General features: G+C 36.8%; 1 protein-coding gene across 1 annotated transcript; it reads left to right on the top strand.

Annotated features, from left to right (window-relative positions):
* The first annotated feature begins 517 nt into the window (after nucleotides 1–517).
* Nucleotides 518–17,365, top strand: SACK1D (scaffolding CK1 anchoring protein D). Its single transcript, XM_034413936.2, has 4 exons — nucleotides 518–2,280; nucleotides 11,355–11,522; nucleotides 13,536–13,660; nucleotides 15,795–17,365. The coding sequence occupies exons 1-4, from the start codon at nucleotides 1,810–1,812 to the stop codon at nucleotides 16,795–16,797; spliced, it is 1,767 nt and encodes a 588-aa protein (XP_034269827.2). The 5' UTR covers nucleotides 518–1,809; the 3' UTR covers nucleotides 16,798–17,365.
* The last annotated feature ends 4,428 nt before the right edge of the window (nucleotides 17,366–21,793 follow it).

Below are 21,793 nucleotides of genomic sequence, written 5' to 3'. Positions count from 1 at the left end.
TTCACCCACTTTGGAACATTTCTCAATCTATCTTGAATTTACTCTTCTGACCAGTTTGGTGTCATCCACAAACATGACTACTCCTCTTTTCAGCCTTCATTCCGATAATTTTAAATAAATAAATTTTTAAATAAAATTTAAATAAAAAGCACTAGCGATCCTTAGGGGAATGGTATTTTCACACAGTCCATTTATTGTTCTTTCCTGGTTTTTAATTATTTCCAGTGAGTTAGAGCTGGTATCTTTGATTTTCTTGATGTCTAAGTAAACTTAATGGTTCACTAATGTGCTTATTGCACAAGCCTCTATAGGAAGCTGTGATGAATTCATTAATTTTTCCAATCTTTTCCCCAAAACAAATGTTCTACTGCTCTATGGTTCTCTTTACTTCCCCTCAATCCCCCCCTTTTTAAAGAAAACAAATGGGTTAAATTCCAGTCCTTAGCATGGATGGTGATAATAAAAACAAGTTCGCATTTTAAGGAAAAGAACGACCATTTTGGAGCGAAGATCTCAAGAACTCCGAGGATCCTTTCATTTTTATTTTGTGGCTTCAATCGTGTCATCTTAGAATAGAATAGATAGAATAGAATTTTTTATTGGCCAAGTGTGATTGGACACACAAGGAATTTGTCTTTGGTGCATATGCTCTCAGTGTACATAAAAGAAAAGATACGTTCATCAAGAATCATAAGGTACAACACTTAATGATAGTCATAGGGTACAAATAAGCAGTCAGGAAACAATATCAATATAAATCGTAAGGATACAAGCAACAAAATTAGTCATACAGTCATAAGTGGAAGGAGATGGGTGGTGGGAACAATGAGAAGATTAATAGTAGTGCAGACTTAGTAAATAGTTTGACAGTGTTGAGGGAATTATTTATTTAATAGAGTGATGGCATTTGGGAAAAAACTGTTCTTGTGTCTAGTTGTCCTGGTGTGCAGTGAGGGTAAGAGTTGAAACAGTTTATGTCCAGGATGCGAGGGGTCTAAATATTTTCACAGCCCTCTTTTTGACTCGTGCAGTATACAGGTCTTCAATGAAAGGTAGGCTGGTAGTATTGCTTTTTCTGCAGTTCTAATTATCCTCTGAAGTCTCTGTCTGTCTTGTTGGGTTGCAGAACCAAACCAGACAGTTATAGAGGTGCAGGTGACAGAGTCAATAATTTCCTCTGTAGAACTGTATCAGCAGCTCTACATATTTGGCACGGAATTCATGGACGTCGATCTGTTCAGGACCGACCTAGAAATTTGCACAGATGCCGCGTCTGCAAAGGTGCACAACCTCCCGAGTCCTTCGGGAGAAGGGCGGTATATAAATATAAACAATAAAATAAACAATAAATAAAATAAACCATTGTGGTTTAATTTCGGAGACCCAGAGGAGGTAAGGCGCTCAACAACAACTTTGACACGATTCCAAACCGTCGGCTTCTTTGACAGCCTACAGTTCAGGCGGCTTGCAGCTCTGTATCGTTACCTACCTGGTCGAAGAGCATAGCGATTGCCTCACCGCGCCCAAGCCCCGGGCCTGAGCGACAGGTATCTGCTGAAGCCGAGAGCTTGGAAGGACGGTTGTTTTTTAAATCTCCAAGAAACTCCTTTCTTTCTCTCGGGATTGGAACGGCCGCTCCGAAATACAGCCAATCAGCGAGCCTTTCCCCTCCCCCCGAGAGGCGAGGCGACAGCCGTTCCAGCCTATAACGGAAGCGCGGACGCCAGTTTAGATTCAAATTTTCTATAAAGTGCCAACCCCTCCCACGCGCCCGAGTATTCCCCAGGGTTCGCGTCCTTCGGAAGGGCGATGGCGAATCAGTCCCAGTGCCTGGACGATGCCCCTTTCCGGAGTTTACGTGGCTGGGAGCCCATTCCCCCGCCGGCCTATAACGAGGCGCAGCGCCTGGCGCTGGAGGAGCTTATCGCCAAAGGCCGGCCGGCTTTCCAGGCTTTCTTACGGCGGGAAAAAATGAGCTCTTTCCTTTCCGATCCCGAGATCCAGGCTATTTTGCGCGCCGCCGTGCAGCCACTCGGGACAAACGAAAGTGTCTCGGCTACAGACCAAGCCCTGAACAACTCCTTGGATTGCTCCTCGCTCACATACTTCCCGGTGCAGTCCGACGTTGAGCCGCCTGTCCTAGAACTGGGCTGGCCGGCTTTTGTTACCGGCTCTTTCCGAGGACTGACCCGCGTGGAGACTTATTTCCAGCCCTGCTTCGGAGAGATCATCTATGCTTGCAAAGAGGCGGTGCGCAAGCAGATCCGGTCAGCTAGAGAAGTGAGTGAAGGGATCAAGACAGGAGGGGGCTGGACTAGATGACCTCCAAGGTCCCTTCCAAGTCTTGTTACTGAGGGTTCCTTAGTTTGGCTGGAGCTGCGCTTCGTAGTGGGCACGATTCGGCCAGGGTTGGAACAGCCGTGGTGTCAAGCAGGGCAACGTTGCACGCTGATCAGGCTCGACTCTGGTTTTGAAAGTCTTTTCCCGCAGCCGCAAAGCAACAGTCCTCGCAACCTTCTTTGCTATTCTATAACTACCCGCAAATTACTGCTCCGTGTTTGACTCGTGTCTCCTAGGAGTTCGCCTTAATGTGTGGTTGGGAGTGCGGTGATTGTAAGAAGCGCTCTTATTAGTTGATCATTTGTGGTTATCGGAAAAGCCTCCCAAGTTTGGAAGCCGGATGTGGGAAAAGAACTAAAAAGGCTACTTTCACCGCGAGGCACTAATTTGTTGGGTTACGTTGTAATGCTTTTCCAAGAAAGTGTGTGTATGCTGGACTCTTACCTTTATAAAAGCAGTGCAGAATTACTGTGCTTGGTATGAAAGACAAATGCCATAGTAGATCGGTTTAATGTAGTGAAAGACAGCTGTTGGACTTCTAGGTCAGTGGTATACTTTCTTAGATTTTGCAGTTCATATGTCTGTTTATAAGTTATATACATGCATTAATATGTAGATAATCAACATTCCAATTTTTTAAAAAATGATGTAATGGATAAATGGCAATGTTCTAATTTTTTTCTTCCTCCACCCCAGTAAATTGTCTTACTCACTTAGAGACCAGTGCTCCAGATGGTTACTAAGCTTGGATTCCCAACAGCCTCATCTGGTTTCAGTGTACAGGGAGTTGTGTTCAGTAGCAGACAGAAGCTCACAGATTTCTTATCTCTTAAAGAGAAATCCTTTATGCCTGGGACTCCCCAGTGCAACTGGGATTTGTTTGATTTATTTTGGGAGTAGGAGGTAGGTATCTGTTGGCTGTCCAATATGGTTATGCTTGCATTTATTCTTCTTTGTATTACAATTGCTGTTAATGTAAACAAGGAAGGAATTACCAGCCCAATTTGAATTGAGCAGAAATCTTCAGTTGGTATATATATATGTATGGATTGGAAGCAAAGGCAATTCTTGAGGAATGGAAATACGGTAAACTGTTAATCAGCCAGAGTCAATTGAAGTTGGTCTTTTGTCTAACTTAAAAAAATAAATACATTGTGTTATTTTCATTCTGCTTTTCGTGGTAGAGTCCTATCTCTTTTGAAAATTAATTGAAGTACTGTGTGATTGTTGAGAAGCTGAAGATCTCTATAGTGACATAAATTATAAATGTTGATTCCCTTCAGCCATTGTTATATTTTCAGCAAGGGCCATTTCTTAAAAAAAAATTACATGGCTCCTCCAATCCTAACAATGCAACCCTGGGTGACTTGCAACAGAAAACAATCCAAGATAAAAACAATAGTAATAATAAAAGACAAGTTGGCTTTGATTCACATTTTCTTATATCTTCTAATTGGAATTTTACATAAAATAACTCAAAATTCAAGGTTAAAGGACTGATGGTGTAATGAATTTTATATTGTATGCAAGGTAATGTAATAGTACATAAATGCTTATGCTTCATCTATTTAAGTTTGACTATTAAGTTAGAAATATAACTGAAGGAATTGAAAAATATCTATTTTGCAGATAATCAGTACAAGCTCTTTGAAATCTTCTGCCACTTCTTTAGACTGAAATGACATTTAAATAATTTATAGGGGAAAAATCAAGGTTAAATTGGCATTGTCAAAGATCAGGACTTGCAGTATCTATTTTTAATTAAGTTTTATTATAGGGCTAGTCTTCAAAACACTTTAGATATAATAATTTTTCTATAGCCCTATAGGTTAGTATTTTACCCTGACTATTACTTGACTAAGGCTATCCAGTGAATTCCAATCTCAATGGAGCTTACAATTTAGGAGCTGGAAATGTCTGATTTGTTACTGCACCAAATGATGCATTCATTAACCCTTTGGACTTTCTGTATCTTTCATCTGGTTTCCGTTGGCAACGAAAGCTCTCCGTTAACCTGCTTCCAAAATCCTTCAGCTTAGTGATCTGTTTCATGCATTCCTTCTTTCTGGCAATCTAGCACCCTTCAACTCACTTTAGCCACAGTCAGCATGGCCAAAGGCAGGAACTAGAAATGTTATACAAGTAGTCCTCAACTTATGACCACAATTGAGCCCAAAATTTGTGGTGTTAAGCGAGACAGTTAAGCAAGTTTTGCCCCATTTTACGACCTTTCTTGCCACAGTTAAGTGAATCTGCTTTTCCAATTGACTTTGTTTGGCAGAAGGTTGCAAAAGGTGATCACATGACCCGAGATACAGCAACTATCATAAATATGAGTCAATTGCCAAGCATCTGAATTTTGATCATATGACCATGGGGATGCTGCAACAGTTGTGTGAAAAACAGTCATAACCACTTTTTTTTAGTGCTGTTGTAACTTCACTAGTTATAGTTAGTGTTGTCACTAATCAAACTGTTGTAAGTAGAGAACTACTTGCAATTTAAATTATTAGTTGGTCACCAAAGTATTGATTCCTATTTTGTATCTATTATGGATAATTATCTCTCAGTATAAAAAAAAAGATTTTCATAACTGACCATCCCACAACTGACCAATAAGTAAACTGAAAAATAACAGCTGTTGAGAAAGCATCCTTTGCAAAGAAGGCCAAAATTATTGTTTACTCATTGAAATGGATTACATGATTCCGGTTAAGGTATCTAAAATAAGAAGCAGGATGGCCTCCATCATACCATAATGCTATAATTGGCATGGGAGGGGTCTATGAGTTAATTCTAAAATATTGGGTTGGTAGTCCTAGCTAAAAATATTGAAGCAGGGGTATTACAGTCTTTGGAACCAATAAACAATTCTTGTGACAGGTATATTTTCATGACTAATTACACTGTAAACATGTGAAGCCATTAGCTGGTGGAATGTTTTGTTTCCTGTCCTGCATGCCTGTTGTGTTGCGACCCATAGTGTTATAATCAGTAGGAAGAAGGAAATTCTCATTCAGCGCCTCAGTGACACAGAAGTAGGAAAGGCAAATTGATTAAATGAGTACCTATCTTCTTCTATCTTCTGTGACGTAAGCAAGTCTGATAACCAAATGTCAAGATAGCACATGACAAATGATGTGTGTTTATTCAAAAGCCATTTCTTTAATGAAATAGATTTGACAGTGGCAATATTAATAGCATCTTGTTTTGGATTTTATTTCTCAATGTCTTTCCATCGGTTTTTTCACCTAATGCCGTTTGCCTACTGTCATAATTTAGTTTATATCTCTCTAGGAACACAGGAAGTTGCTTTGTGCCATGATTATTTACCTTGTCTAGTTAGGTAGTTCTTGACTGATGGCTGGATAATTGTGCAGTTTCGATAGAACCCTCTACCCCCAAAGCTACTTATGACCTGGTTTCAAAGTTCTGATGTTCCCCCTCCCTGCTCCCCATCCCCCCAGTGGTCATGTAACCACATTTTGGGCACTCGCCAGCTTTCATTTACAGCTCTTTCTGACACCCACAGTCATGATTGCAATTTACAATGGTTTTTCCTGAAACTGGCATTTACTTCCAGTTTCTAGCAAAACAGGCCTATAATAAACACTGGTTTGATTATCGACTACCACATTCACTTAATGATCGCCATAAAAATTAAATCAGTCATGTGATGACCTGTTTTACAACCATCACAATTTATGATGATAATTCTCAGATTCAATTACAGTTGTAAGGCAAGGACTACCTGTAGTTTGACTTGACATTCTGTTAAGTCATAATGTGTGTTGGGTCATATAGTGCATTGTGAACTGCAATGATTAGTTTCATAGAAGACAGAAAGCCAAAATTAGTTAATTTAGTAAACTATGACTGCTAAATGTATTTATTCTCACAATGAATATATGCAAAATGTACGTGCATGAGTAGCATCTTTTCTACTAAAATATGAAACAGCCTTGAAATATTTTGTAATTTTAACCTTTACTTCAAATAAACCAGGATGCTTTAATGTAACCATTATCCTAGTTATTGCTTTTGGGCATAGTATTTTCCATTATCTTTGTATGATGAGCATAATAAATAGTCTCTTACCAAACTATATGGGCCATCATTGACATAAGAGTAAAGCTGTTGGGTTCAAGGTAGGAAGAGGAAATAAAAAGTATATTTTTTAAATTTGTATATCACCTGATTCCCAGTGACTTGGCAGCATATGACGGAAGAATAAGGAATTGCACAAATCCAGAAGCATGCTTTTATAGAAGCATCCCCCACCCCCAATATTTATTTAAAAAGTAGCAGAAAATTTGTTTCTGAACTTATAGTACAAATTATCACAACTCCATTTGTTGTGTTTGATTTCTTGTCTTTCCACTTCACATAGCAGCTGTAATTTCTGCTATGCTTACTAATGGGTGGAGATACCAGGATGTGAATATTTCAGTCAGCTGTTTTCTAATATTTCTGGCTGTTGATAGTATAACACCATCTAAGTGTCATACTAGCTGATCACCTTAGCTGATCACCTTAGTATCATTTTGTGATATTAATACAGCTATAGATTTTGAGATTTCTAGTCCTGTTTAGAAAAAAAATGCATTGGTTACAAATTCATGTGAGTGTTCTCCATATGGTGAGGTGATACTAGATTTTTCAAATGTGATATAGCCTGTAATTAAAGTTCTAAATTAAAATTCCCATCATTTCTAAGTAATTATGCTAAGCAGAAAATATCCAATTGCAGTCCAATATGTTTTGTTTAGAAGGTACAAATTAGTTGACATTGTAAGGGGAGATATTTATGTAAGTGAGACATCATGAAATAGTCTAGGCTTCCTCTGAAAATGTCTTGACTGATTAATTATTCTATCAAAACATAGCACTGATAATTTGATTCTACCAACTTGATACTCTAGTTTGTGTACTCTACCTCTTATAAACCCCAATCCACAGTGTTTAAGATCATGGGATTATATCCTGAAATATCAGATGGATATCAGTTAAGAAAAGGTTGTATGTACCATCCAAACTTAATGTGGCCTGTTGTCTGGTTGCTGTTTTTTTAGTATCTAGATTGGGTAGAGACAAGCGGAATAGAAAATCAGGGGCAGGGACTGGACTGTTGTATCGACCAAAAACTAAAGTAAAAAAAGACACACCACCTGGAGGCATCTACAGCTAGCCATGATAATGACAAAATGTTCATTTTGATATCACAGTGCAATTATGCCCTTTTGTATCAATATTGTGACATTGCATACAGCTTCTTCAGAGGTGAAGGATTTTTTTTTGTGTTGCATTTTTCTTTACTATTCCTCTCTCTTAGGTTTTGTTTCTAAATATCTAAACATCATTCCCATTCTAAATAGTAGAAGGTGCAAACTATCAAGTACAATTTAACTACCGGTATAGAGATTATGAAATGATACCTAAATGATAAAAACAGCCTATTTTTCTTTTGTCTTGGTGTTGAATGATTCAACATTCTTGTTTTAGGTTTGTAACTGCTATTCAGTGAATTCTTTAGAAATAACCAAAGTCACACATTTCATCTTTTGAAACATCTTTGGGCCCTATTTGTTGTAGCAGTATGCACTAGAGCAGCGGCCCTAACCTTTTGGGTACCACCAGGGACTGGTTCCAGTGGGAGAGGTTTTTCCGCAGACCAGAGGGGGCATGGTTTCTTGTGCTGCCTGCATCCTGGGGATGGAGTTTCTTCACTTGTTTGCACGGACCAATTTCTTGCATGCCATGGACCTGGGGTTGGGGACTCCTGCACTAGAGATATATGTAAGTGCTAGAGAATACAACTTACAATAGGTGCTCTTTACTATTTATATTATATTGAATTTGGACTCAAGATAAATAGTGCTGAACTACCATACATATTGAAGTACCACAGTTCAGTGAATAGTTCCAGAGTCCAGTTCTCGAAAACCTTGCTCTCAAAATCATTGATCTTGTTGATGAATTCCAGGTATTTAGAATCCTTAGCTAGCCTTCTATATCAGCTGAGGGATGTGGATAGTCATTCCAGTTGGGAAAGAGAATTTTTTAAAAGCAATATACAATACTATAGCAGTATCTACATATTCAGATCAAATAACCTCAATATAAATTGTCTTATGCACTCACTGTAATTGTTAACTGGATTGCTGTAATCACTTGGGGGATGTTTCTTCTTTCAATATCCTTCCTTGACAGATTGAAATATACACATACAGACAAATATGCAGTGGAATGCAGTTACTCATCTGCCTAGCGGAATGTTGGAATGGTGCCTGTTGTAGGATAAGCTCCATTTACTGCGGGGCAAACGATTTTATAAAACAGATGTAAAATTCACTTTTCAAGTGCAGTTTAGACTTTTTAGGAAAGCAGAAGCTGCACAGACAGGTTTACAAGAGAAGAATGTGGGAGTGAATTGGTACAAAAAAGGTAGTGGTAGTTGCACAGAATAATTTAATTAACAGTATTGGCTGCCTTTATTACAATCAAAATAAATTTTAGATATTTTCAGGGCAAAAATGGTCATTGATCTTTCCACATAGAGATTACAGTCATTGCTGCATTTTATTTTCAAATATGTTGCTATTATATTGATATGCTTGATGGATTTTGGAGAATAATATGCAGAAATATCTATGTTTCAATAAATTTCAATCCTTATCATGCAAGTTTGACATTTCCATAGGATATCCCGCCCAAAGGTTGGGGTGTGTACTGTGCAGTGTATGTATTCATTTGGCTGACACAATACTAGACCAATGTACCTGTAATTCTTGTATAGCCACTTTATGATTGTATAGCTTATTTCTTTCGGTCATCTTAGTTTTCCTGATTCTGTAGTCCATGAGGCTTGATGAAGTCAAGAGTGTTAAACTTAATAAAACTGAGGGCAGAAAGAACTTTGTGATAGCCCTATTGAAGCCACTAGTTCTCAGATTTTAACATTTGGGGGGGGGTGGGATCAATGATTTTCATGTGGATGGAAGCAATATCTTCAGTAAAAAAGATATTTAGAAGCAGGATTAGGAATATCAGAATAGATAGTATATAGACCAGTATTCAAGTGTTTTTAAAGGAACTTCATATAAATAACTATATATGTTATTGTAATAATATTTATGTTGTAAAAGTAGTTCATCAGATGGACTGTAAGGCAGAATCAGGACTTGCATATCTGGAATATATCAATTGTCCATCTAGGACAATTAGTATGCTCTAGAGGAAGTATTTGATTTACTCAATGTGATAGGCTAAAAGGTGCATTTTACAAAAAAGCAATGTGAAGGAAGGAAAGGAAAAACTTTGAGTTGTTGTACAAGTAACCCCAAGAAACAGCCACTAAATTACATGATGGGATGTTTAGACAGATAACCTGGATTGTATTGTCATGTAGAAAATTACTTTTTAAATTTCTGTCTGCCAAACATCTGGTTAAAAAAATAGTTCTGAGATGAAAGACATAAAGTGCCAGAGCCAGATATTACTTTTCTTGAAGAACATACAAATCTCTGCATAAGAATGAGAATTTAGTAAATAGCTTATTCTTCTGTATCACTGCTAAAGTCTTAGGATGGTGTTTATAAATGTGCCACAATTGTTAATATACAGAAGGTATTTGATAACCCAGAGACTTGAAAAGCGTTGTTCTTGTGACGACTCTTTTCCCCCCCTTTCCTCAAGTAGGATTGTAAAAATATCAGGCAATTAGTGTTTACTTCCAGCATCCAGGAATACTTGACATTCCTATACAAAAGTAGTGCAAAGTTCAAGTTATTTGTCATTCCTGTATTTGGCACATTTATGTTTAGTGCTCCAAAAATGAGAAGTCATATGAGCTTCTTGTTTTGTTTTTAACAGTTTTAAAGACTAAATACAGCACTGACATTCCCAACAACACCTGCAGCAAGCTGGTACTTGGCTCAATTTCTGCCTTGAAGGAAGGGAGTGGAGAAAATGTTGAAAGACAGCCGACTTTGTTACAGTAGCTTCTAGTGGCCATGATGAAAGTAATTATACAAGCCCAACATATAAGGTTAATTGCAGGACCATGTGATATTTTCAACAGAAGAGAAAAAGAAAATATATTACAATCATTGCATATTTTCTGGCTTGGTCTTCATTATCTGAGATTTTTATCCCAGAATTCAATTGTCAGTATGGCCATTGCTATACAACTTTATATACTTCAGCTTATGCAGATTGGGGAAGGCTGCTTTAGACTATAAGAATAAATCTTTATTGAAGATAAGAAATCAGTGGCTTCCCCACCCTCAGTGCTAGCTATCCAGGTAGTTTCTTAATCAGCTAATTAGCAGGCTGCGTAGGATTAGTTATGCTCAAAGAAAGAATGAAAACCAAGATTCCTCCCAGCAAATAGGTTGCAATTACAGGTTTGCTGGTAGGAAGCTTGGTGAGCTTTTCCTAACGCCTCAATCTTGTAAAATAAGAATCGGTGACAGAGAATGTGAAGCTCCTCAGCTGTGGCATTTGACACTGAGGCAGAGTTTTTAATATATAGGCAAAAATCACTCTACATATTCCTCCACCATATTTATTCAATAAAATTTGATATAACATAGAAGATGGGTATTTTTTTAAAAATGGGATGAAATGGGAAATCATATACAGGCCTGATTTATCCACATATATGAATTTCTTAAATTTCATGTCATCATGGAAGAATATATGCTTCATACTGAAAATATAAAGCATACCTCAGTAAACTTAATATTTTTTCTAATTCATTGGTCCAGTAGCACTAAGAGAACAGAGATGTTCCATTACACATTTTAGTTTGAAAGAAGGGTTATAAAGGGAATGTCTAAACGTTTGAGCTATGAATATTCATACTAGCTAAAAATTATGGAAATGGCATCTAGAATATCTTCATGGTATAATGAGAAAAGTTGTGCCGCAGCATGGAAAGATATTTCATTTTGTGCTAAAGCCTCTGATAAAATGTTTGTAATGTTAGAATTCATTTCAATTTTATCTTCAAGGTTATTGCTGTGGTTATGGACACATTCACAGATATGGACATCTTCAGGGATCTTCAGGAAGCTTGTAAGAAGAGGCTGGTTCCTGTGTATATACTTCTGGATCAGAATTTTCTCTGCGATTTCTTGGAAATGTGCAAAAACTTGGAATTCTCCCCTGAACAGGAAAATGTATGTTGTAGAACATTTTTATCTTTACATATACAAGATTATTTGAACACTGTTGAAAAAAGAGGAAAAAGTAATAAACTATCTTTAGTAATAATGTCATTAATATTTGATTTCATAAATGATATTAAAAACTTCAGGAGGAGGTAGTGAGGTGTCTGTCTTTCAAAATGACTTTCTCTAGAAGATAAAATTTAATCTACACTGATAAAATAGCTTTACAAGCTATCTTGCAATCTCTACCACAGAGAGCGTCAATGATGCATCCAAGGCTGTAGAAAATAAACAAGTAGTGAGTATAATCTCAGAAATTTGTAGAATTAGTTTAATTAGTATATATCCATCTGATAGCTTAAAGAGAATTAAGGTTCTCTATCTGCCATCTTTTTTTCTCTTATTTACATTTCATATATGAATATTGGTCCAGTTACCAGCATAATTTTTTTTGACTGGTAAATAACTTTTGCTAGGCTCACTGTCCCATTTCAATTCTGTATGGAGACAATGTAGAGACAAGGAGCCATTTTATCTGTAACCTAAGCGGCCTTTTACAGGTGCTGAGCTACTTTAGTTTCCCACTAGTGTAGCGAATTCTTTGAGATCTATTACTAAAAAAACTAAGATTCTAGTTTTCTGCAGCATGCACTTTAAGTCCCCATTAAATGATTTTTATCGATTTACGACCTGCCACTTAGAGACTGTTTGAAGTTCTGATGGACCTTCCAGGGAGTCCTTATGACTCAGATTTAAAAGTTTCTCAACAGTTGGGCTCTCTAGCAGTCAAATGACTGCACTTTGGGTAATCAGCAACCAAGCTGCATTTACAGCCATTTTTAATGTCCCACATCATATCACCATGATGTTTTGCTAAAACCCAGCATTTTTTTACAGTTTTTGGCAAAATCGTACTCCTTAGTAAATCTTTGGTTCACTTAACAACCACAGCATTCATTTAACAACCGTGTCAAAAATAGTCTAAAATTAGGTTGTGATGGGAAGGTACCATTATGGTTGTAACTCAAGGACTATCTGTAGTAATGTATGTGGGTTTTTTTAAAAAATTTATTTCAATTGGAGCACTTCTTATAACTATAGAAAAATATATTAGTCTCCCATGCAGCAATTGTATCTGGGTCTTCTCAGATTCAGATGTTGAGTCAGTAATTCATTATATTATTACAGTTCTCATTTACCATCTATAACATCTGACATTAATAAACCTGGTTTTCAGAAATTCTCTTTTATCGAAAAATTCTAGTCTTCTGGAAGACTTAATTTGGATTGCCACATTTTTAGGAACAGCTATGGGCTGCAGAAGCTAGTTGATATCATCTTATCAACAAATGTTTCAGGCTTAGGGTTTTCTTTTCCTGTATTCTTAATTTTATATTTGTATTTTGTTGCGCTAGAACTATAAATAAAGGATTTGATTCAATTTCTGCCATTCTTATCATTTTTTCCAGTAGTTATCCCTTGAAGTAGATTTTCTTGACATTTCTTAATGCTGTGGCTTCTGTGCCTATTACTAATAAGAATACTGATTTTCTGGTTTGATAGTGTACAGAAGCTCTAATGGAGAAATGTGCAGTTGAAGATAAGAATAGCATTGTGTTGTATAGTCATAAATCTTTGTTTCTGCACTGTCAAGCCCATTTTATTCCTTTGCCATATCAATGGAATTGAATGGATGAGGCACAGTTCCATCCTTTTAACTGACAGCAGAAAGAAATCTTAAATCACATAGAAGAAAAACAATCACTAAGATTAATTTTGAACAGTTTCAATTTTGGAACAAAAAAATGCATGGAACTCATTAGCACTCAGAAGATAAGCACGGTGCCCTTACAATAGCCCCTTGTTTTCATGGAGGATGAGAAAGTTGACTTGCCAAAGCCCCAAACTTTTATATTTCACTATATTATATTTCTGCATTGCCATTATAGCCCTTTTTATATGTAGGTGGTTAAACACATTGCCTTGGTAATTTTGTCTAAAATTTTGTCATTTTGAAAACAGTTAATGAGAGTCCGAACTATTACTGGAAACTCATATTATGCAAGATCAGGAGCTAAGATAATTGGGAGTGTCCATGAGAAGTTCATGCTTGTTGATGGTGTAAGAGTGACTACAGGCTCCTACAGGTAAAGTATCTGTTATAAAAACTTAGCTTGGACTCTTGGCTGCAATAGGTGGACAAGCTTTCTTCAGCTGAGTAACCCAGTTGACTTGACATAATTTTCCATAATCCTCGAGTATTATTTAGTGCTAATAACTTAGTATTGCAAAAAGGCATCCATGCAGGGAAAGCTAAATTCTCTCTTAGTAGATCCAAGAATGGATATATGTTGATGTTTCTATATGGAATTTGGTGTGAAAAGCAAGGCTGTGTTTCTTTAAAACATTCTGTTTTGTATACATTTTATATTTAAATGGAACTGTGGTTTTGGAGTTTTAGTTTTCATATTTAAACTGGGTTGCCATCACATTTCAGCTAGTTTTCTCCTCTATGTAGTTGAATTACAAATAAAATACAGTGGATTAATCTTTCTCTCTAAACCAGTGTTAATTGTTTTTCTCTGTCAGAATGCTTTCCCACTTTTAAAAATTATTGATAACCCAAAAAGGCTTTTGTTTGAATGGGTTTTATTCATCAGTGTTTATTATATTAAACTTTAAAATTGATGCATTCGCTGCCATTTCTCATGACTGAAGGGACTTTAATATTGTATTTTTTTTTCCAACAAAGGCTGACAAATTTTTAATTTGTGGTACCACTGAGAGGGTTTTGGAGAATGCCCATGGGTCTTAGGACCAGTTTTAGGAACTAGTCCAAGAAGCTCCAGTTTTTAAGGATCTAAGATTGCTTTTAAAATTTGAAATGTGGATAGAATGGGGACAAGCATATATTTAAACTGGAATGTTTTTTGTAAGAAATGATATTGAGAAAGAGAAAAATGCACTTTCACACAGGCTTCCTTTCTGTTATAAATTTTGTTATTGGAAGACTGAGTTTCATTAAGTTAATAATACCATTAATTTGGAGTAGGTCTAACAAGGTCTGCCTGGACTGCCATAAGCTTGTATTTATACGTAGCATGTGGGCTAGAATTTATTCTTTACTATTATACTTGCAGCCATAGAGGATTCTAGTCCCATTCTTCTACACTATTATTAAGAGCCACAGTGGCACAGTGGTTAGAGTGCAGTACCGCAGGCTACTATTGCTGATCATCGGCTGCCAGCAGTTTGGCAGATTGAATCTCACCAGGCTCAAGGTTGACTTAGCCTTCCATCCTTCGGAGGTCGGTAAAACGAGGTGTCAGATTGTTAGGGGCAATATGCTGACTCTGTAAACTGCTTAGAGAGGGCTGTAAAAGCACTGTGAAGCGGTATATAAGTCTAAGTGCTAATGCTATTAGTACAGTGTTGACTTAACATTCTTAATATATTCAAATAAAATTAATAGCGCATTTATTACAAGAACCCAGGGTAACTTTCTATTCATTTGTAAAGAATCTTGTTTATAAACACTTCAAATCCTATAACTATAGGTGTAGTTTGGTTGTTCATTTCTTCAGTTAAGACTAGGAAGGCAGAGATTCAAATTTACCCATGGAATGACTTTGAGCAAATGATATTCTCTAAATTTAATCTATTGCAGACATAAATATCTAATACATTTTTGTGCTCATTTTTCCCTAATTATAATCTCTTGCTCATAATATATCATTAAGCACTTTAAAATGCATAATTAAATTGTTATTCTTCTAGTGTAGGCTTGTCCTAATAGCCATCTGACAATTAGCTAATAGTCATTTGACGTATTAAGCAGCAATGATTAAAATTCTTGGTTTCCCCGTTACATAGTTAACATATTATTTTTCCATAAAGAATTCCCAAGTATATTTAGATGAAAGTTCAAGATATGATATAGTATAATATTTTGTCTTATACTCCTAAATGTAGTCAGTCTTTTTTTTAACCAATTATATATAAATTGGTGAAGATTGGATGAAAAACTAAAAATTACCTTGCTAGCAATTAATTGTTACAGTATTGTTTGGAATCAGTAGAATTGAATAGAATTTATTGAGCTTTCTGTCAATAAATTTATTTCAGATCCATGATTACTATATGTTCCTCGATAAATTAGTATCTCAGCCTCATCCTATCTAATAAATGGGTATAACTGTCTTTTTTTTAAAGGGAAGAGATATTTAAATTAATTAATACTTTAAATGTATCATGTACTATTTTCTTTTTCCATCTTTCTAGCTTCACTTGGACTGATGGGAAGCTGAACAGCAGTAATTTATTGCTACTCTCGGGCCAAATAGTGGAACATTTTGATTTGGAGTTCCGAATCCTGTATGCACAATCTAAGCCTCTTAATTCAAAGCTGCCTCAAAGCTGCAGGACTAGTGTTTTCCATGAACATCTAGACAATAAACTAACACCTTGCAAAGATTTCACTGTGGGTAATCTTCTGAGAGCTGAGTTTGCTAGGCTCTCAAGCTCCCCCAAGAATCTTGAAAGAGAAATAGAACAGGTGAAAGAGCTCCAAGGGGGTCGGATAAGTGCTAAACGGCCACACCTTAGTGGTGAAGAGGAATGGCATAGCGGTTCTGAAATCCTAACAAAACCTAAAGAGACAAACAGCCAGTCCACTCAGACTGAAACTTTAGACGAGAAGCGAGCAACAACGTTCTTAAATTGTGCCACACAAACTACTACTTCTGTGGTTTCAGCCACCACCCAGACCACTACTCGATCTAGAATGGTGGGCACTCAGACGACAGTTGTACTCAAGACTTCTATGACACAGACTGACAAAAGAGATAATGTGGAAGTACCCATGGCTCAGAGAATACCTGATCAGAGGATTCCTGATCAAAGAATTTCCTCTAAAGAAGGATCTCCTATTTCTAGAAAGTCCACCTCAACTTCTTCAAGTGCACGATCACTTTCTTCATTGTCCTCCCAATGTTCTCGGGCAAGTTCTGCTGGTTCACTAACATCCCTTAGGTCTGTTGACTATTCTGTCAATCATCGGGGAGATTATTTCCGCAAACTAAACAAGGAGAGGGAATTTCACTATTCTGTCATTCGAACCAAGCTTAACCATATGGTTTCTATGCTGTCTAGGAGGGGAAGTGCAGCTGAAAATTACAGAAGTTGCCATCCAGTGAGGTGTAACTTAAAACCTAGACAACAGATTAGCACAAGCCTAATAAATCTTAGAGACTTTGCACTTTATTCTTCAAGTGACTGCTTCTGAGAAATGCAGAAGGGAGTTGTTATATACATAGTTGTCAGCAAGGAGATGCTTCTCTTCTTAAACTGCCCACTTCTGTAGCATTATAAGACTTGATTGAGGCATGGAAAAAATCCCTTGTGTGCAGCAGAGCCCATAGGTGGATCTACCTTAAGAGTACAAAAGAAGGCACTGTTATTTTATTCTATAGGATTCGTTTTACTTACATTTGTTGGAGGTATGCCAGGTCTTGTACTTCAGCCTGTTTATTTTGTGGTACCTTATGAATCTTTGGGGAGAAGGAGGATTGACTGTTTTTGTCAATGCAATTTTTCTAAAATTTCTAAAATATTTTATCCAAGAGTATGATCCAATCAAGCCACTTTTCAAGCCTCATAATAGCTCTTCTGCTAAATAAGCTCTTGCCTTTAATAAAAGTATGGAAAAATTTCCACCTATCTCTTGCTAATCTTACAGTATAGTTAGACATATAGTGTTGATGAATTGAATAAAAAACATTTATTTGCAACCATGGGTTTTAGCAAAATAGGTTGAATGTACATTTTGAAAATAAAATATTTTTTAAAAATGATCTTGTTTCCAAAAGTGTGTTAAGACATTTGAGAATCCAAATCTAGTCTCTTGTGATTGTATCTCTTTGATGAGGTTCACAGTTTCAGTCTGAAAACTTTTGGTAGCCCTTTGTTCATCAATTTATTGAATTACAAAATTGTATGTTCAGTTTTGGTGTGATACTGTACAAACCGTGATTAATGGCTTAATGTAATGAACCTGTTAATTGTGGTATCCGAAACTCATGGTAACACCAAATAGGCTATTTTAGGATTTGTGAATCCTACTTGTAAAGCTGCAATGCAACAATTGTTAAAGTAAGCAATTGGCTCTGACTTCCAGTGGAGGCATGGTGAAATAAAGATGGTTCCAACAGAGATTGACCATGGCTATGACCAAAGAACCAGCAAGTAGATAGACCATAGTCTCCCATTGGTCTAAGAGCCAGGAAACAAAATGATCGGCCATCACACAACCGTGGCCTTTCAAAGAATAGTTAGTTCATGAACTTCTCTAATCATGTTTAGAAATTGCTTATTTACTATTCAGTCTTTACAAAATGACACAAAACACTGTAGCATTAAAAATACTTCAGGAGGTTTTTGAAGAATGGGGGAAACGTTAGTAGCTATGATAGAAATGTCAGCAATGATGTCTACTTTTTGTTAATAGACTATTTCCAAAAGATATTTTGATGCAGAGCTACCAGAACCAGAAATATTGGATAATAAAATGTGGCTGAAAAGATAATTAAAATGGAATTACAATTGGCAAGGTGACCCTAATAAGGATTTTGTTTTACTGAATACACAAAATAAAGCTGGATAAACTTGAAAATCAAGTGGAAATACAAGTGACAATCCAAGACAATGGCCAGGATGCTGCTCAGCCCCAAGACCTGTTTCTAGAGATTCTGTGCTGCTTCGACCTGATCATGGATGAGCGTGTCAACCTTGCCTTCATCACCCTTGGGTACTGAGGGGGGGGGGAAGGGAGGTCCTTTCTTGGTTCTTACCGTAGTGGGCTCCAGCTGCAAAACATGGGTGTTTGTTAAATTTGTAGTCTCTAGTAGCCAATAGACCATGGGTGTCAAAAACATCACGGTGTCGTCATGTATATTGGGACTTTCCAGTTCACTAAACTGGGCATGGCCGGCGCATGATGCATCCGGCCCGCAGACCAGGAGTTTGACAGCCCTGCACTAGAGCATGGATATCAAACTCGTGATGTATTGTGACATTTCCCCCTTCACGGAGCTCGGGTGGGCATGACTTGCGCATGATGCATCTGGCCCACAGGCCACCAGTTTAACACCCCTGCGCTAGAGGTCTGCAGTGGCTGCTGTTCACTTAAACTTCTTCCTTATTTAGTCTTATAGACTTACATATCTGCCTGTGTTCTTGGATTTTGTGTTTGGCTCACTCAGAGTGATGGTTCTGGGAGACATGAGCTTTTACTACTAATTAATGTAATTAAATGTAATTAATAATAATGTAATTAAAATATATAATAAAAATTATGAACACACAAAGTAAATGGTTATTTCTCCTCAGTCCTGATATGCTGCATGTGAAATTCAGGATCAGCCTAAAGAAGTGAGAAACTCCATCAAGGGCTTGACTTTCTTCACAATTTCTAGAGATTTTTTTTATTTTTAAGAAGTTGTCAGTGTTTCCAACAGAATTTTGCTGTAGACAAATCTTTCTCTTACAAAATAAATATTCATTTGAAGAATATTTTCAGCCATAAACTGATGTAACAACAAGCAACAGGTAGACAATTCCTGTCATTAGATAGCTAAAATAATGGATTGGACTCAAGCAGAACTAAAAGCCCTGGATAATAAGGCCAGAAAAATAATGACAAGGAGTCATGCCCTTCATCTATGCAGAGACTTGGCAGACTAAATATACCAAGGAAATGTTTAGGTGGATGTGGAATTTTGCATCAAAGAGTTGAAGAAAAAAGGATATTGGAATAATTGAAGAACAGTGAAGAAGATGCACTGAAGCTACTATATCAGGAAGTCTACGAAGTACTGGAGAGAGCAAACCAGCCTAAAAGAATGACCAAATGAACAATAGAAGAGATGGCAAGGCAAAATATTACATGGCAGTACATTTTTTTAAAAAAATAGGCAAAGCAGATAAGTCCTGGTAATGAGTAAAACAAGGAAAATTGAAGAGACAGGGTTAATTCTGGCTGAATAAAACCAAGCCTTAAGAATAAGCAGAAAATCATAATTAGGAAGACTGGAATAGACAGCAAATGCTGCCTCTGCAAAAAAAACTAAAAAAAATAGTAGACCACCTAGTTAGCTGCTGCAAGAAGATGGCACAGACTGACTACAAATAATCCCACGATAAAGTAACAATAATTGTGCATTGGAATATCTGCAAGCAATTCCATTTGCCTATAAGCAAGAATTTGCGAGACTCTAAAATAGACAAAATAATAGAAAATGAAGAAGATAAAGTGGTCTGAGACTTCAGAATTCAAACAGACAAGCACTTGCCACATCACACTTCAGACTTAATAATTGTCAATAACACAAAATTGGATAGTGTAGCACCTGAACAGAAAAGAAACAGAACAGAAAAGAAAGAACTCCTCCCCTGAATTTGAGAAAATAACAAAATATAAAGACCTGCAAAGTAAGGAGAATGACTATGGTAAAAGAAAAAAGTAGTACCGATAGTAATCCAATCCCAAAACATCTGGAGCACCGCTTGAATATGATCGATATTGACAAAATCATCAGTCAATTGCAAAAGGCAGCTATACTTAGAATAGCTTACATCCTATAACAATACCTTTAACACCATCAAATAATGAATCCTAAGACCTTAGGGCAGTGTTTCTCAACCTTGGAAGCTTGAAGATGGGTGGACTTCAACTCCCAGAATCCCCCAGCCAGCACTGCTGGCTGGGGGATTCTGGGAGTTGAAGTCCACCCATCTTCAAGCTTCCAAGGTTGAGAAACACTGCCTTAGGGGGATAAAATAAAAATGCCTAATCCATCTTAAACATCTAGTTCATTGCGTGACCAACCATAATAATTTACTAAACTTGTGTGCTGGCCAGCTCTCAATGACTGGCCGATTCAGATAATTGCTCTCCATTTTGATGAAGTCTCTGCATAATTAACAATCTGCAATTTGTTTCAGATCACTGCTCAAGTTAAAAATTTCTTGCCAGCCACTGACATATTTAGTGATGATCTAGAAGCATTTAGGAAATGGAACATTAGATATATCTTTTGGATCAAGGTGTATTTCTTCATTTTTTGAAAATCAGGGAACTGATCTGGAAACAGGAAAATGTCAACAATCTGCAATAACAGGATGCATCCACATAACACTATAGAGTAGAGTACTCACAAAAGGTCATTCACTGTTATTTTCTCTTCCTGGATACTCTGTTCGACTCATACTTGTCCACCTGCTTTGTTTGCTTCCTCATCCGTCATTTTTTCATATTCAGTGAGCAGATTCATTTCTTCTTTCACTGTCTATGGAGGTTCTCAATCATGGTTGTCCCAATGGTGCTTTTTCAAGAGGCAACTGGACTTTCTGGTTTTTCTTTGAAGACATTTCACTTCTCAACCAAGAAGCTTCTTCAGCTTTTCAAACATCTTCAAAGAAAAAGCACCTTTGGGTTCTCTTTTGACTGTGATATGCTATCACATATTTCTTTTTCCTCTTATTTTTTATACTTCTGCCTTGTACTCATTTGTAAGAATGATTGTTTTGATTATATGATTTTTAAAGAATGCTCTCTTGGAATATAACAAGGCTTTTCTCTTATTAGCTGATCCATGTAAATGACAAAAACTCATTTTTCTTCACATTAGACAGGTGTAATTACAATTTTGAATATTCAGAAGTACTTATAATTGTAATTTAACTTAGAAATGATTGAAAAAAGTTAATTTTTCAGACCAGTAAACCAGGAATTCCATATTAAAATAATCCTCTAGTTGGATTGGAATTGATATTTATGGGTAGGTATGCTAAAATGGAAAGATCTATTATCTATTTCATTTTGTGAATGAGTTCTTATTCAGGTTCCTAGAAAGCAACATCTAAAGATGAATTTATACATGCACTTGATGATCGTCATCAAAGATCAGATGCTACATATTAAGAAGTTAGTAAATTTCTACCTTTCCAAGGAAAAGTACAGGATCACTGATGGTCTTCTAACAAAACTGATTCCCATAAAGTTGTCATTTGTATGAGTTCCCCACTCCCACCCCATGTGTGATTATTTATTTATGGCTATTCTGGTTTCTGTGAAAGTGATGTCATCTTTGGGGGATTCAGGTATGGAATAAATGGCAACCTTGAGTAACAAAGACATCCCCAGCAACAGCTTCAAAACTATTGGTAGCAAAAGTCTGCATTTTGCACAGCATGCTTATGAATAAACACTGCACTAACATAGA

Source organism: Pantherophis guttatus, chromosome 3 (genome assembly GCF_059756535.1).
Source record: "Pantherophis guttatus breed Tessera chromosome 3, ASM5975653v1, whole genome shotgun sequence".
NCBI classification, from domain to species: domain Eukaryota; kingdom Metazoa; phylum Chordata; class Lepidosauria; order Squamata; family Colubridae; genus Pantherophis; species Pantherophis guttatus.
The sequence above is the reverse complement of the archived record's forward strand: the minus strand, read 5'-3'. Positions and strand labels throughout refer to the sequence as shown.